This window comes from Cygnus olor, chromosome 4, assembly GCF_009769625.2.
Source record: "Cygnus olor isolate bCygOlo1 chromosome 4, bCygOlo1.pri.v2, whole genome shotgun sequence".
NCBI lineage: Eukaryota > Metazoa > Chordata > Aves > Anseriformes > Anatidae > Cygnus > Cygnus olor.
Genome location: NC_049172.1, coordinates 60,290,689 through 60,304,751, shown reverse-complemented (window position 1 = coordinate 60,304,751; position 14,063 = coordinate 60,290,689). Strand labels below are relative to the sequence as shown.

The window sequence follows — 14,063 nt, the reverse complement described above, 5'->3', positions numbered from 1 at the left end:
AAGATAAAGTTGCTTGCTCTTTTCAGTGGAGCTTTCTAACATTTGAATGGCAAAACTAGAAACTGTATGGCTGTTTCATGATAAGTTTATTTACATTTCCCTTGACAGTTTCCTAATTTCTCCCCTCAGTTTTGTCTCATCTTATCTTCCTACTTTCTACTATTTTTCTTCATGTTTTCGTCTTCTTCCATCTCAATCTCTTATACTTTTTTTTTTTTTTTTAAGTCTGTTGATTAAAGATTGTGTATTATGTCAAGCACTCAACTACATCTTTGTGAGCCCTGTGATATTAAGCAGGATTAAAATCTCTTGAGATTGGTTCTCACAGAAACACTCATCTTAAAGGAGAAGTGGGGAAAAAGAAGACAGACAGGAGGGGAAAGGAAAGCTCCCCAAAATGAGGTCTGACAGAACTGAACGTGACAGATAGAGTTTAACCAAGATAGGGTAAAGAGTGGCCTGGTCACACTACCTGTGCTTTGTGTAAATTCATAATTTTATCTGAGAACTGGAAGCTGTATGAATGAATCTATTCCAAGCTAAGCTTGGCATCTATACAATTACATCATTTCTGTTGTTTCTTAAAATTTATCCTTAGCTGAAAGTCCAAAGTACAGCCTTAAGTAAATGTCTATTGACCAGGGAGACTCTTACACTGAGATGCAAAGACAATTCCAAGGATGTCCCTTTACAGAGAAAAGTCTCTTTTGGTTTTAGGCAAATTTATTGAAAAAGTTCAAAGACTTGCATAAGACGAAAACTCGGAAACATCCAAGACAAAGCAGCTTTCTCTGTTTTTAGCAGCTCAGAGTGTGATTCAGCTATCTACAGTAACCTGACAGAAATGAGACCAGACCCTGCATCTTCACATCTTGCAGAGAATGGGTCTGAATGCTGAGGGGAGGATGCAAGAAGCTACAAGACATTTTAGCAATGACTGTTTTTCAAAGTCTATATTTGTTTCTGCTTTCTAGTTTAAATCAAAACATTGGTCTTTTTAGTTAGCGAAACTACTGTTTATGCCCATTGCAATATATAAAAACAAATAATGTTTGCTTTATCAAAAATGAAGAAATTTGCTAAAATCTTAACATCTTTTATGTAACACATACATATAAAGACACAACAATTGCATGTGAGTAATGGAAAATGCATTCTCTTCAAGGCAATGTCTTGAATAAATGTGAAAAATTAAAATTATGTAAAGGAATCTACTGATGTACTTGACTTCATTACCTTAATGCATTTAATTTTGCAACACAGATTTAACTGAATTACTGTTAACTGTTTGGGATTCATACCTTAATATTTCTCAGGGAAAACTTAAAATATATTCCATTTGACAGAAATAGATTGAAGTTTTGAAGCTAATAGATTAGGGTTTTTTTTTTGACAGCTAAACCTGTCCACGTAACACACGAGAGAAATGATTTGTCATGCTCTTACTCAAATATCTCCCTAATCTGAAAATTACTGGTAAATCATGTGGCTTTGTGGTTTTGTTTCTTTTTTATTTCTTATTTCAGTTTTCAGACATGGTGTTTTCTGTAGGTAGAATATTTAATTTGTTCTTTATTAGCATGCGTTCTATGTTACCATTGTTCAGATCTTTGGCTTTCTTCATACTCTTGTGTCTTACCTTAAAAACTAATTAAATTTACAGGACAAGGGTAATTTCAACAGTCAGCACAAAGCACACTGAGCAGAAGAGATTATGATTCACTCTTGAATTTAATCTTGAAATTGTATGGCACCGTGTGGTGGAGCTGGTGCAGTGGCAGGGTATTCTTCCTTGAAGGCGGAAATAGAAGAAGAAGATGTCTTGTGGCCTTAGCCAACTTGCTTTTTTTTCAAAATGGAGGAACAACCCCAGTGCTCGTTTCCAGAAACTTTGGAAGTAGATACTGGCCAGAATGAACACCCCACTGTTCCACTTCTGGGACGTTTGTGCATGTTTCTGGTGGTACTGAGGTACATTGAGGGACCTCTACGTACTCTGCCAAGAGAAAGAAAATAAGTCAGGCATGCTATAAATGAATATTTTATACAGCATGAAGAGAAGCTGGAGAAGGCCCATCCAGCTCTTCCAGAAAAACCCTCATAGCTCTCTGACAGCTGTACTACACTCCAGAGGTGTCGTTACTCTTAGATTTTATTTTTACATATGGTTCTTCCTTAGCAATAATGTGATTGAAGTTACTGTAAAAGAAACTGAACATACCAACTTAGAATCATAGAACCATTTTGGTTGGAAAAGACCTTCAAGATCATCAAGTCCAACCAACTTCTTATGCTGTTGTGTTTTACCTTCAAAAAAATGCTGCCTTCATTATTTAAATGTTAGTAAATACGTGGTCCCATAAGTGGCAAACACCTGTGGGAAGTATTCTCAGTGAAAATATTTAGATTTTTTGTGGTAAATTTATGGTGCATGCTCATGTAGAGTTAACAGGTAGTGAGGACTCCCACCACACTGTCAGCCACACAGAGTAATGGGATTCCCAAGCAGGTTGATGAGTCATCACTCATGATGAACCAAGAGTGTAGCAGGATTACATTTATTTTTGTGAACTTACTACAGTTATTCTGAAGAGCTCAAGTAGTTTTTGTAGTGTAACAGCTCTCATCAAAAATAGGCTAATTAGAGAGGCTTTAACTTGACTCTAGGTGACTCAGGCTAATTGCACAGGAGGCACACACTGACAGATACTAAAGTACAGAGCAAATAATTCTTTAAGAAGTGGTGCATTTTGCCTACAACCTAAATCTGTAACAATTAAGGAATGTAAAGCCTACCATCAATAATGGTGCTGTAGGGTTCAGAGCATGAGATGGCCTTGTCTGTGATGAAAAATTTAGCAAATGCAGGTTTGGGACTTGCTTTTAAATGTGATGAATTCTTTAATGGCTTTAGTACAGCAATCCTTGTTACTTTTTTTTGATGTAATGCAGACTATGGAGATGTCTGTCATTTGCAGTCAGTCCCCTGAGGAAATATTTGATAGAACAATTAGACTGGATGTTCGCATTTTGGCAAGCTTTAAGGCAACATTGGCAGTGATTCTTTATATGCAAATATTTAGGAAACTGTCAACAAGATTTATTAATACACAGAATTAGAGACTGAAATTTTAAAGTCCAAGTAATATAGTCATTCAAAATACATCTTCTGTTTTGTTAGACATGGATGATATCACAGATTTCAACAGAATTCTTTTGCTGCTGAAGTTAGAAAAGACATTTACTGGATAAAAGGACTCTGGAGGTGCAGTTGTTGGGGAAAAAAAAAAAGAAAAAAAAAGGGTACTTAGTTTGATAGCCTGAAGGATTTCTTTAGCAAAGGGAGACCATTACTCCTTCCTTATTTTAAAAAACAAACAAGCAAAAACAACAACAACCAAAAACCTGGCAGATGTTAAATATGATGAGAGATGTGTTGGCTGCATATTGCAGTTCTTCAGATTCAGAAGCTGCACTGAATCCCATCGCTGAAATCTATTTTCTGTTTTCTGACAGCTGTTTTTGCCATTTACTTTAAAAGCAGATGGGGAAAATGCAAAGAAGAGCTGTCAATTTTATTACCATGTATAATCAGCATCTGTGCAATACATCAGACTCATTGCACAGCTTACGCTTTCTTCTCTATAGTAGAAAATTCTTTTGGGGTTTCTTGACAATCTTCTTACATGCTTTTTGTAAATGAGTAGATGCTGGAATGAAGAGTTTAGATCAATTAAATGCTAAAGTGACTAACTTGACCAAATTTACGTAAAACAAGATGTTACGTCCTGATTGTTTGATGATAAAATATGTGGTTAATTTGCTGCTCCATATTCAAATTAATGTTTTCTTAATGAAGATGTTCGTATGGGTGTAGCACATCTCTATGCAGTATAAATTGTGTACCTTTCTCTACTGAGCAGGCTTAGTATGTTGTACCCCACGTGCATAATAAAAGAAAGAATTTTGTAGAGAACTATGTGTTCTCTACAGCCTCTTTCCGGGAGCAGAAGTCTTTCGTAGAAATGACTACTTACAGTGGTAAAATAAGCTGTTTTGAAAGTGACAGTATAAATAAACATGTTGTCTGTCTCTAAGTGCAGAACTAGTAATCACTAATGGTGTGCTGCAGGCTCCTAGCAGACAACAGCATCCTCCTGGAAAGTGTCAAGGGATATATGTGTCACAAGGCTGTCTGGGGACACGGTGGGAAGAATCCGTCTACTCACTGGGGACCTACTTTGATTTGATTTGATTAGGTTGGAAATCACAACTGCAGAAGCACCTTTGTTTCTTAAAATAGTAGGTGGTTGTACATTATGGTGTCTGCAGGGATGAGCCGGGGGGAAAGATTTAGAAAAAGAAATATTCACAGTACATTTCTTAAATAGGAGAGATTAGGGAATGGTCTTCAAAAAAGGTTTCAAAGGTTTCAACTAGTTTGGCAGCGTTAAAAGACACTGAAACGCTTATGTATTGATGCAGGACTTCTTTGAAGTGAAACACTAAAAGGAGCAGGAGACTTAATACTAAGAGCATTAATTAGCATTTGGGTTGTGATGGGCAGAGTACTTCTTATACACGAGGCAGTGCACACTTTGATGAAGCATGTACTTAATTGTCTTCCTCCATTATCTTATCTTATTAAATATTCTACTAAAATTGACTGTGGCTTTTGAAAAAGAAACCACCAAGGCACTGTTTATGATACACGGATGATCATTTATAAAAAAGAATGGCTTCTGAGATGACTTTGAAAGGCAATGCTACGCACAAAATTTAATACAAGTTTCATGGAAAAATACTGATATTAGCTTTTTGTTCTTCTCTAATGTAATGGTACTTCAGGCCATGTCATTTGTGAGCACTTAATAGCAGATTTTTTCAGTAATAGATAACTACAACCCATTCTATTCCACAATTAAAAATGTTTCATTTAATATGAGGAATTAATATAAAGGAGAGTTTTTAATTACTATGGACTTTATCAGTAGAATGCAAATTTCCTTTAGATATTATTTTATCTGTGCTTTGTGACCCTGGAATATATCTAATTAGATTTTCTTCTGGAATGGTGGATGCAAATTTTCACTCTGTGAAATTCAGTTGATTCTAGGAAGATAAAGCAGAAGATTAGAGGATAACAGAGCTTGAAAATGTGAATTTGATTTACTTTCTTTACAGACAAAGCAGGGTATAAAAGATTTTTCTTCTGTATTTAGATAATCTTATTTTCCCTTTCTTATGCTAATCTCATTTTCTAAAATATGATGTCTTCCAGTGCGTACACTTTGGCATGAGTTAATAAAAGACATAGTTAGATGATCCTACTATAACAAATTCTTTATCCAGAAGAGCTTGTAAATTTATCCTAGTACTACACAATCTGTTAGACTGTAGCTTTTTCACTAAAAGGAAATCTTAGGTAAAGTTGACATAGAGTTCATTTTATATATCCACCAGTGAATTGATAGTTCCCTTTATTACAACTGCTAGAAAATTAGCTTTCAGAAATGTATTGGAGTAGGACTTCTTCAGGTTTTGGACCCGTATGATTTGTAGACAAATCAGGCAGCTATAAATGAAATCTGCTATTCCATCTTCTTATATCAAATGGCACACATATATCCTGCAAGTTTACTTCCATTTATAGAATGAATATATTTTTTAGGTTAAAAGAGTAAACTGGAAAATACTTTGTGTCTTAACACTAGACTTTGTCTTTCTCAAGTGACATGCTATATCATATCTGAATAAGAGCATTTATGTTTAAACATAAGTGAAAGTAAACAGGAGTCCTCCAGCACTAGCTCATAAGTCTGTACATCGTGGACTAATAATATTCATACATGAGGCTTGTGGCAGACTGATGCAGGACCATTGCCACTGCAGTATCTGTCTTTCCCATACACACACAGGCATAATTCCCCAGTGTCTCTCTCTCCAGCAATTCAAGTCCTCCTCTGTAATATGGCCTAATCCATTCCTGTCCCTTTTTAGCCACCCATTTCCAGTCCTTTGTGTATGCCCTACACATTTCCCTGTGCAAGAGGTCCTTTGGCTGATTTTCAAAGCTGCATACCTGACAAACGTCCAGCCAGGCTATTCCTGGTGGTTGGGCAATCTTTTGCTGCCAAATAGTGTGTGTAATGGGAATGGATGGATAGTTGCCACTCCCTTCATGGCTGGATTAGTTTGGCTTCTCAGCTCCCTCCCATTGCTAATTTAAGGAAAGGTCTAGAAATTTATTATCTGGAGCTTTTACCTCTCTGTGATCTGAGCTGAGTAGAAAACTATCTAGACAAAAAGCATGTGTAATCTTTTTTTTTTCCTGAGGAAACTCAGCTAAAAATGAAGCATAAGAATAGAAAATACTTGGCTCCAGTGTAACTTGGTGTTGACCTTTAATTTAAGCAGGTTTTTACTTATTCAGATGTTTGCTTTCTACATCTACTCGAGTCTACTGGAAAAAAGTGACCTTGTCCCCTCAGAGCCCATCAGTACTCTTGATCTGATGCAAAATGTGTTTCATACATCCAAAAGGCTCAGCCAAGGTGAGGAAAACGTGTGAAAGAACATCCTGTTTATGGAAAAAGTTAACAGTCTGGTACCATGGGATTCCCTGCGGTGTTTAAAATATACCTGAAAACTGTAGCAAGGTGACAATATTTTCCTAGCTAAGGCCTTTTTAAAATATGACCCCTGTCTTAAGCTGCGCTGATGAAGTGAGATTTTCTGTGTGTTAGTAAGTGTTTTTTTAGAGGCTTTCTTTCTTTCTTTCTTGGCTTCTTTATACGCCAGTCAAGAACAAAGCATATATGGACTTAAGAGATTTTGAGTATTAAATATATGAATATCTCCATCTGAACAAAACCTCATAATGGCAGCAAAAATTCTTTCTTCTGTCCATCTATACTGTGACCTCCAGAGAACTTTACAAAAAGAAATAATTGTTATAAGAATAGTTTCTTGTAAAGGTTTACACAAAGTGCATATGTGAGCTTATTAGTTATTCGCATATACAGATTCATATGTCTCTTTAGCAGAGGAGAAGTGAAACAGAATAGTGTTAATAGGACTAAAAAAAAAAAAGTAATATTCCTCCATCTAGACTAAAAAAAGCTTTTTACCCTTAAATTCTAAATTGATGTCTGAATATTTTCAAATAGAGCAGTAATTATAATCTACAATTATGATTCATTCTGTGAAATAGAACGGTATTGTCCTTATATGTATGGATCACAGTAAGTTGATACCTGTCCATGGAAGAGAAAAATATCAAGCTTATTAGATAGCCATAAGATGTATGTTTGAATAATACTGCCTCTTCCTGTTGTACTTTTTTTAGAATAAATAGTTTCAATCTTTTATGTCTACATAATAGAATGTTTTATTTATTTATTTATTTGTTTTCAGTGATAACCATGAAATACTGCATTATGTGATGTAGCTTCTATTTTAAACATGCTTATTGCTGGGCCTGTTTTGACTGGTTGGCAAATGCACCATAGGTCTGTATCAGCATGGATTTCCCATAGGCAAAGCTCTGTATGTTCAAAAATTCTTGGAAAACTGCTTCCATCAGCCAGTTCATACTCTGCAGTGTGTCAGATTTCAGTCACACTCAGTATACATACAAAGCAACTATAGCCAGCAAGATAAACTAAAATTTTAGATAAGATAAATTGTTTCAAGAAGTTATAAGTGTAGCTGTGTAATTCTAGTATTGTAGCTTAAAGAAAAGGTATTACATACTGTATCTAAAGAAATAATATGTGCACCTTGAAAAATAAGGCATTTGCCTTACTGCAGGTAGCAACATATGTTATTTGTTCAGTAGGAACATTCTTCACCATTTTTTATGGTTTACATATTAGACTGATTAACTCACAGAATTCTTTAGAAATTTCTAAATAAAATTTACTATAAAAATCGCTGTATGTGAATCATAAATTGGGAGTCAAATAACACTAACTCAAATTTGAATATTTTAATGACGTGTCTAGATTAAGTTTTACCAAAAAAAAAAAAAAAAAAAAAACTGGTGTGCTCTGAAATAAACTTTCTTTATGTTCAGGATGAAGATTGGGCTTTCATTTACAACATCATACCCTATAAGTTAAAAGAACAGAGAAAAATAGATTACTTCTTTTTAATGAAAACCAAAACTAAATGACTTTGTTTCTCAAGGTAAAAGTCGTACTGAAAAGGAAAGCAAAACCAGTGTTTTTTATTAAAGACAATCCTTTCTGTTTTGTTATGGCTTTAGGTTGCTTTTTGGCTTCTTTTTGTGTGTGTGTGTGTGTCTTTTTATGCTGATGCAATTGTTTTGCAGACGGTTAGAACAAAATTCAATCAAGGTCATACCTCCTGGAGCTTTCTCACCATATAAAAAGCTTCGAAGAATGTAAGTACCTGGTATTTTAGTTTTATTATTTTATCTATTTTGTATAGAGATATAGATATGTAGATATATCTAAATACATTTAGATATAGATATGTATACATGCATGCATTATATATATGTAAATAAAAAATCAGTTCAAGATCATACAGAGGAACTTCCATCAATGTGTGAGTATTTAAGAAAGTTTGACTGCTGAAGATTAACAGATATAACAGCGTGATTAGTTATACCATATAGCATCTTTGTCCCATTAATAATGTTTTTTTTGTTTGTTTTTGTTTTTGTTTTAACCAAGCATTAAAATTATTTATTATGGTTTTGCATAAAAGCAACACGTTACTGTATTCAATATAAAAAGATAAAATCATTGGGGATATGCCACTGTCATTTTGGAATATTTCTGAGGCTGTATAGTCCCGTGGTCATTTCAAACAAAAAAGTGTTCATAAAAGGTGCTTAAGCAATTCGGAAGCGTATGTTTTTCAGTCTTTTTTTTTTTTTTCAAGCATTTGAAAGATCTATTTTTAATCATGCATTTTGTTTCAGTTTACTATCAATTTTGGTGGTTTTATATTCAAATTCTTCAGCAGTGTCTCACATAAATATTTTAACTTCTCTCTCTCTTCCACAGCTAATTCTAATTATGAATTATTTTAATGTTTGCTATTTTAAAAATAGCTTGAATTAATTGAAGCAACTCTTATTTATTTCAGTGACCTGAGCAATAACCAGATCTCTGAAACAGCTCCAGATGCTTTCCAGGGCTTACGTTCACTCAATTCACTGTAGGTATCTGTTTGACATGTGGAAAACAGAAGCTAATTTCTCATACTCTTATACTGAAGTTATTTTGGATTTTTAGCTCTGCAGGATTTTTATATAAATTCAATCAATACTGAAAGCTGTAAAAATAATTTCAGAATGGTAGAGTGATAATTGAATATTGTATCACAACTGGACATTAAAAAAAAGTATGTTTTCTTTTAAATAAGTTCATGGCAGAGTTGAAGGAAATAAAAGAGTTTGTTTATTCCCCAGTTAGTTTTTATTCTTAAAAACAGCAATCCACTTACAGAGGTCCCTTGGTAAGGCTGCGCACAGTGAGGTGCTGGTTCTGCTGAGAGATCTTTATGTGGCATGTCTTTGGGAAAATGTGTGATCCTGCCATCTCACAGGACCACAAGGATCTTGCAAGTATTAAGTCACTGCTGTTAAATTCCCTTCAGGAAAATTGAAACATTATTATTATTATTATATTCAAAATTGCATAAATTATTTTAAATTATTATATTCAATTATTTAAAATTATTATATTCAAAATCGCAAAACTTCATAATAACAGCTTTGTTTGCTTTTTTATTTCCTGGTACAGTGTCCTTTATGGCAATAAAATTACAGAACTTCCAAAAGGCTTATTTGAAGGACTCTTTTCTCTGCAATTGCTGTGAGTATTTATTTAATATTTACTCTATTTGGGGGTAACCCAGAAGGGCAGACTTGGTAAGAGATACATGCCTGGAGAAGAACTAGCAGGAAATCCTGTGCGTAAGATCAGAGTATAATAAAAACAAATTATGTTAAAGTGAGATGTGCCAGCTTGCCATTCATCCACAGATATTTCAGTTAATGTCTCAGCCTAAAATAAATACAATTGAAACTATTATCTTCTTTGGAATTTATAATGATAAAGCGTATAACATGACACTGTCTTGTGATGTAAATACTAAATAGTGTGTATAAAGTTGTAGGTGAGATACAGTAGAAATGTTTGGATGCTTTATATACAGATAATAGATAGTGGAAGTACTATGTAGTTATGTTTTTAGTTTTACCCATGTAAGAACAGAGTTACAGTAAGTTTCATTGATGACTTTTAATATTTTTTGAGACTCTTCAGTGTACAATTCTTTGACTCTATGAACTCCAGCTGCTGTTTCTTTTAACAGTTCAGAAACTCCCATGTGTAATCTTGTAAACCATTTCTATTTGGATTTAATATTGGGAGTAAAGAGGAATGTCATGGTGATGTGTTTATCAAATATTGTCAAGATTAAGTAGAAAAGGCTGTTGTATTGTGTGACACAGATTTGTGAAACAGGCCATGAAACAACTAATAGTGCTTTTGGAAGACATTGTCCCAGAATCCTTGACTTGTTAATTTGAAGACTGGTGAATTTAGGAAATGGCTTCTTCCCATTTGGTTAGAAGCATGTAATGTCCAGATTTTATAGTTGATGATTGGCTAAATGTCTTTTATTAATAACTCCTTGAGAATGGAGAAAAAACAAAAACAAAAAAAAAAAAGGAAATTCAAGATTTAGCACCACCTAGAGGTTTAACATTTTTATTTATTTTAGTCAGAAACTAAATGTCAGGGGGTATGTGTTTCTGTTTGCTTTTAAAGAGAATTTAGTTACAAACACATATTTCAGATTAAAAAAAAAAAAAAAAAAGGGACATATCTGAACTTTTGTTTATTCTATATTAAGAATAAGTCCATAGCTTGATGTATTGTCTATGCAAAATATTTTAAGTAAATTTCTGCTTGCGTGATGAAACTGTTTATCAAAGCATTGATTTTCAAATCCACCATTCCATCTGGCTGCAAATGGGAAAAAATAATATTTTGTTAGAAAAATGCAACTAATTGAATGTCAAAATTATTTTCTTTTCAAAAGCATGAAGGAGTTGGTTTAAATTGACTTGTTTGTTTCATCTTTAGAAGTCTGGGGGGTACAGGGAAGAAAAGGTTTCCTTTGAAGATGAAGAATAAGGATCCAAGACAAATTTGGATATATTCCATGCCACTAGTTTTACTACAACTCCATTAATGCGGCAGCATGCTGATTAGTAACATATAATTAAAAGTGCCACTGCACATCTCTTCCAGCTATTGAACACAGTGTTCAGTTCCTTGTTTGTTTGTTTGTTTGGCAAAAGGAACTAGTTTTCCTTGCAGATACTTGATTTTTTGAGCTTGTTTCTTTGCACAGACAAATAACACATGCATAAGTTCTGCCAGCACATACAATGAATGTGATTGTAGCTGAATAAACCTGCCCATTTCAACTGCAAGGTGCAAAAATTTCAAAATAATTTCAGAGCACCTAAGTAAGATATTTCAATTCACTGAAATGCCTTATATCATTGTCAATATTTGTTCCTGCATTTCTTGTTCTGGTTATAAAATGAGTACAAAGAATTATCTGTGAAAAATGTTGAATCTTCATTGACACTGAAAAAAATCTTTTATTTTATAATTGTCTTCCTTTAAACAGATTATTAAATGCCAACAAGATAAATTGCCTGAGAGTTGATGCTTTTCAAGATCTGCACAACCTGAATCTCCTTTCTTTGTATGACAACAAGCTTCAGACCATTGCAAAAGGCACCTTCTCACCTCTACGTGCAATTCAGACCTTGTATGTATGCTTTTGTTTATGGTCATCTTTGGTGTGACTTCACATTCTACAATGTACTCAAAATATCAGAAACTGCTGAGACTAAAGGGAAATAATGTGTGAAATTATTATTTTTTTCTTCATGAAAGGCATTTGGCTCAGAACCCATTTATCTGTGACTGCCATCTGAAGTGGCTGGCGGATTATCTTCATACAAACCCCATTGAGACCAGTGGTGCCCGCTGCACCAGTCCCCGCCGTCTGGCAAACAAAAGGATTGGACAGATCAAAAGCAAGAAATTCCGCTGCTCAGGTAATTTTCTTAGTTCAGCTGCTATTTTTCGTTTATTGGCAAAACCAGTGGTTATAGAAGTTCTAATGAAGGCAGCTGGCTCTCTACAGAATTATTAAATGTTACAAAATCTTTTTTAGTTCTTCAGCTGAAGGGGGGGAAGTCATGGAAGTCATAGCCTATTGGATCACGGAACATTACTACAGTTAACACATTTGGCACTATTTCTGAGTAGCATTAAATCTAACAAAGAAATGCAATATATAATACTTCAGAATGCAATGCTGAAGTTATTCGCTACAAGCATCACTAACATAAATCATTTTGTAAAATTTCCACAAGGCTCTGGAGTACACGAAAGATCTAAAAATTTCTAGCTAAATATGGAAACATGACATATTCATTTTATACAGGGATCTTACCTCATACTGAAATTTACTGTTTTCTTTTTCTAATCTTATTCCATTTCCTACTTACATTTCTCTAAATCCTTAACTTTTGTCATATGGTATCCAGCTGTTCCAGGTGCATTTCACATTCTACAATTTATTCACTCTCAAGTGCAAATACCAGATGAGAACTGTTTGTTATCCATGTTCCGGATACATTTATGACTATTCACACTTTGTTGTTTATCAGTTCTTGTTGTGAATACACATTTTTTCACTTAATTATCTGTAGTTAACTGTAGTCTACTTAATCTAATAAAACTCATTCTTTGCTTGCTGACATTCAGGTGCATCTTCTATTTTTTTCTCTTTATTTAGCTAAAGAACAGTATTTCATTCCAGGTAGGTTTGGCTCTGCAGTAAGATTGACTAACTGCAGATACTCTCTCCCTTTCCTCCCAAAAGCAAAGTTTGTTATAGCTTTTAGGAAACTGATGCATGTATATTAACAATAGCGAATACCTGTAGCTAGACATAGCTTTCCTTTGTAGATTACTAGTAGTTCTGATTTCTGAATATGAGAGCTTAGCATGCAGCTCCATTTACATTTTGTCTCACAAATTTGCACACAACTTACCAAAATTATACCCTTGCTTAAATTATGTAGAAGGTTGCACCTGTTAGTTCATATTTCAATTGACAGCTTTACTTACTTTGTCCCTTGCCTTTTCTGCCACTACTGTTTTTAAAATGTAGCTCCTGAGCTGCTTTTAAACACAGGAATCCATACTACTGTCAAAGAGCTAGTACAACTTAAAATAAATTCTACAAATGAATGTTTTCTTGCCTTGCTTTCATGCTCTACACTGTCTGCAGCTACTGCTTGCTTACTCTCCTTGTGTTTGTGAAATCACAGTGGAACGCTTATAAAAGAAACCTAATATTCATTAAAGGCCTTCTGCGGTGACACATGAGTCACAATTAATCAAAAATGTTTTCCATTAAAGAAAATATTACTTTAGATTTGGGGTGAAACAGTAATTTACACACTGATTAAAGCTACAAAAAGCCTATGATATTTTCAGATTAACTGATGTTGGCCCTAGCTCTTTGAAATATGTTTCTTTATTTATTTTACCTTGCTTGTCAGGTGTGTGCACTGATTTCTTAATTAAAAAAAAATGCACTTGCATTATTTTCCTAACAGATTACAAATAATTTATTGGCAAAATAAACAAGAGCATAATGAATCTATTGATGAATTACAGTATGAGATCTGCAAGCAGGGTTTTCTGCCATAGTTTAATATCCAGACAAATATCTACGATAATTGATTATGACACCAGTGCACTTGTTCTTTCAAGTACTACAGGTATATTGTCATTCTGCAGTGTCTGAAGTACTGATTTATTGATTGGTCTTAGTCTTTGTCTTTTAAACTGCTACGTTTAACAGCTCTTCTCATAATGCTGTGTGATGAGTTACTTAAATTTGCAGCAATTATGTTCTCCATGCCTTCATACTAATACGTTGGTTAGAATATGAAGAAAGGACAAACTGAAATACAAAATAAG

General features: G+C 34.1%; 1 protein-coding gene across 18 annotated transcripts in view; it reads left to right on the top strand.

Moving 5' to 3' along the window:
- SLIT2 (slit guidance ligand 2) overlaps window positions 1-14,063 on the top strand; it is a 260,326-nt gene that overhangs the window by 175,939 nt on the left and 70,324 nt on the right. For 11 of the 18 annotated variants that reach the window (XM_040555203.1, XM_040555199.1, XM_040555205.1 and 8 more), the window contains 6 exons: window positions 8,336-8,407; window positions 9,121-9,192; window positions 9,780-9,851; window positions 11,686-11,829; window positions 11,958-12,121; window positions 12,868-12,891. In XM_040555203.1, coding sequence (XP_040411137.1) covers window positions 8,336-8,407; window positions 9,121-9,192; window positions 9,780-9,851; window positions 11,686-11,829; window positions 11,958-12,121; window positions 12,868-12,891 — 548 coding nt within the window. The remainder of the gene's footprint in view (window positions 1-8,335; window positions 8,408-9,120; window positions 9,193-9,779; window positions 9,852-11,685; window positions 11,830-11,957; window positions 12,122-12,867; window positions 12,892-14,063) is intronic. The other 7 variants (XM_040555212.1, XM_040555210.1, XM_040555202.1 and 4 more) reach the window with 1 other exon arrangement.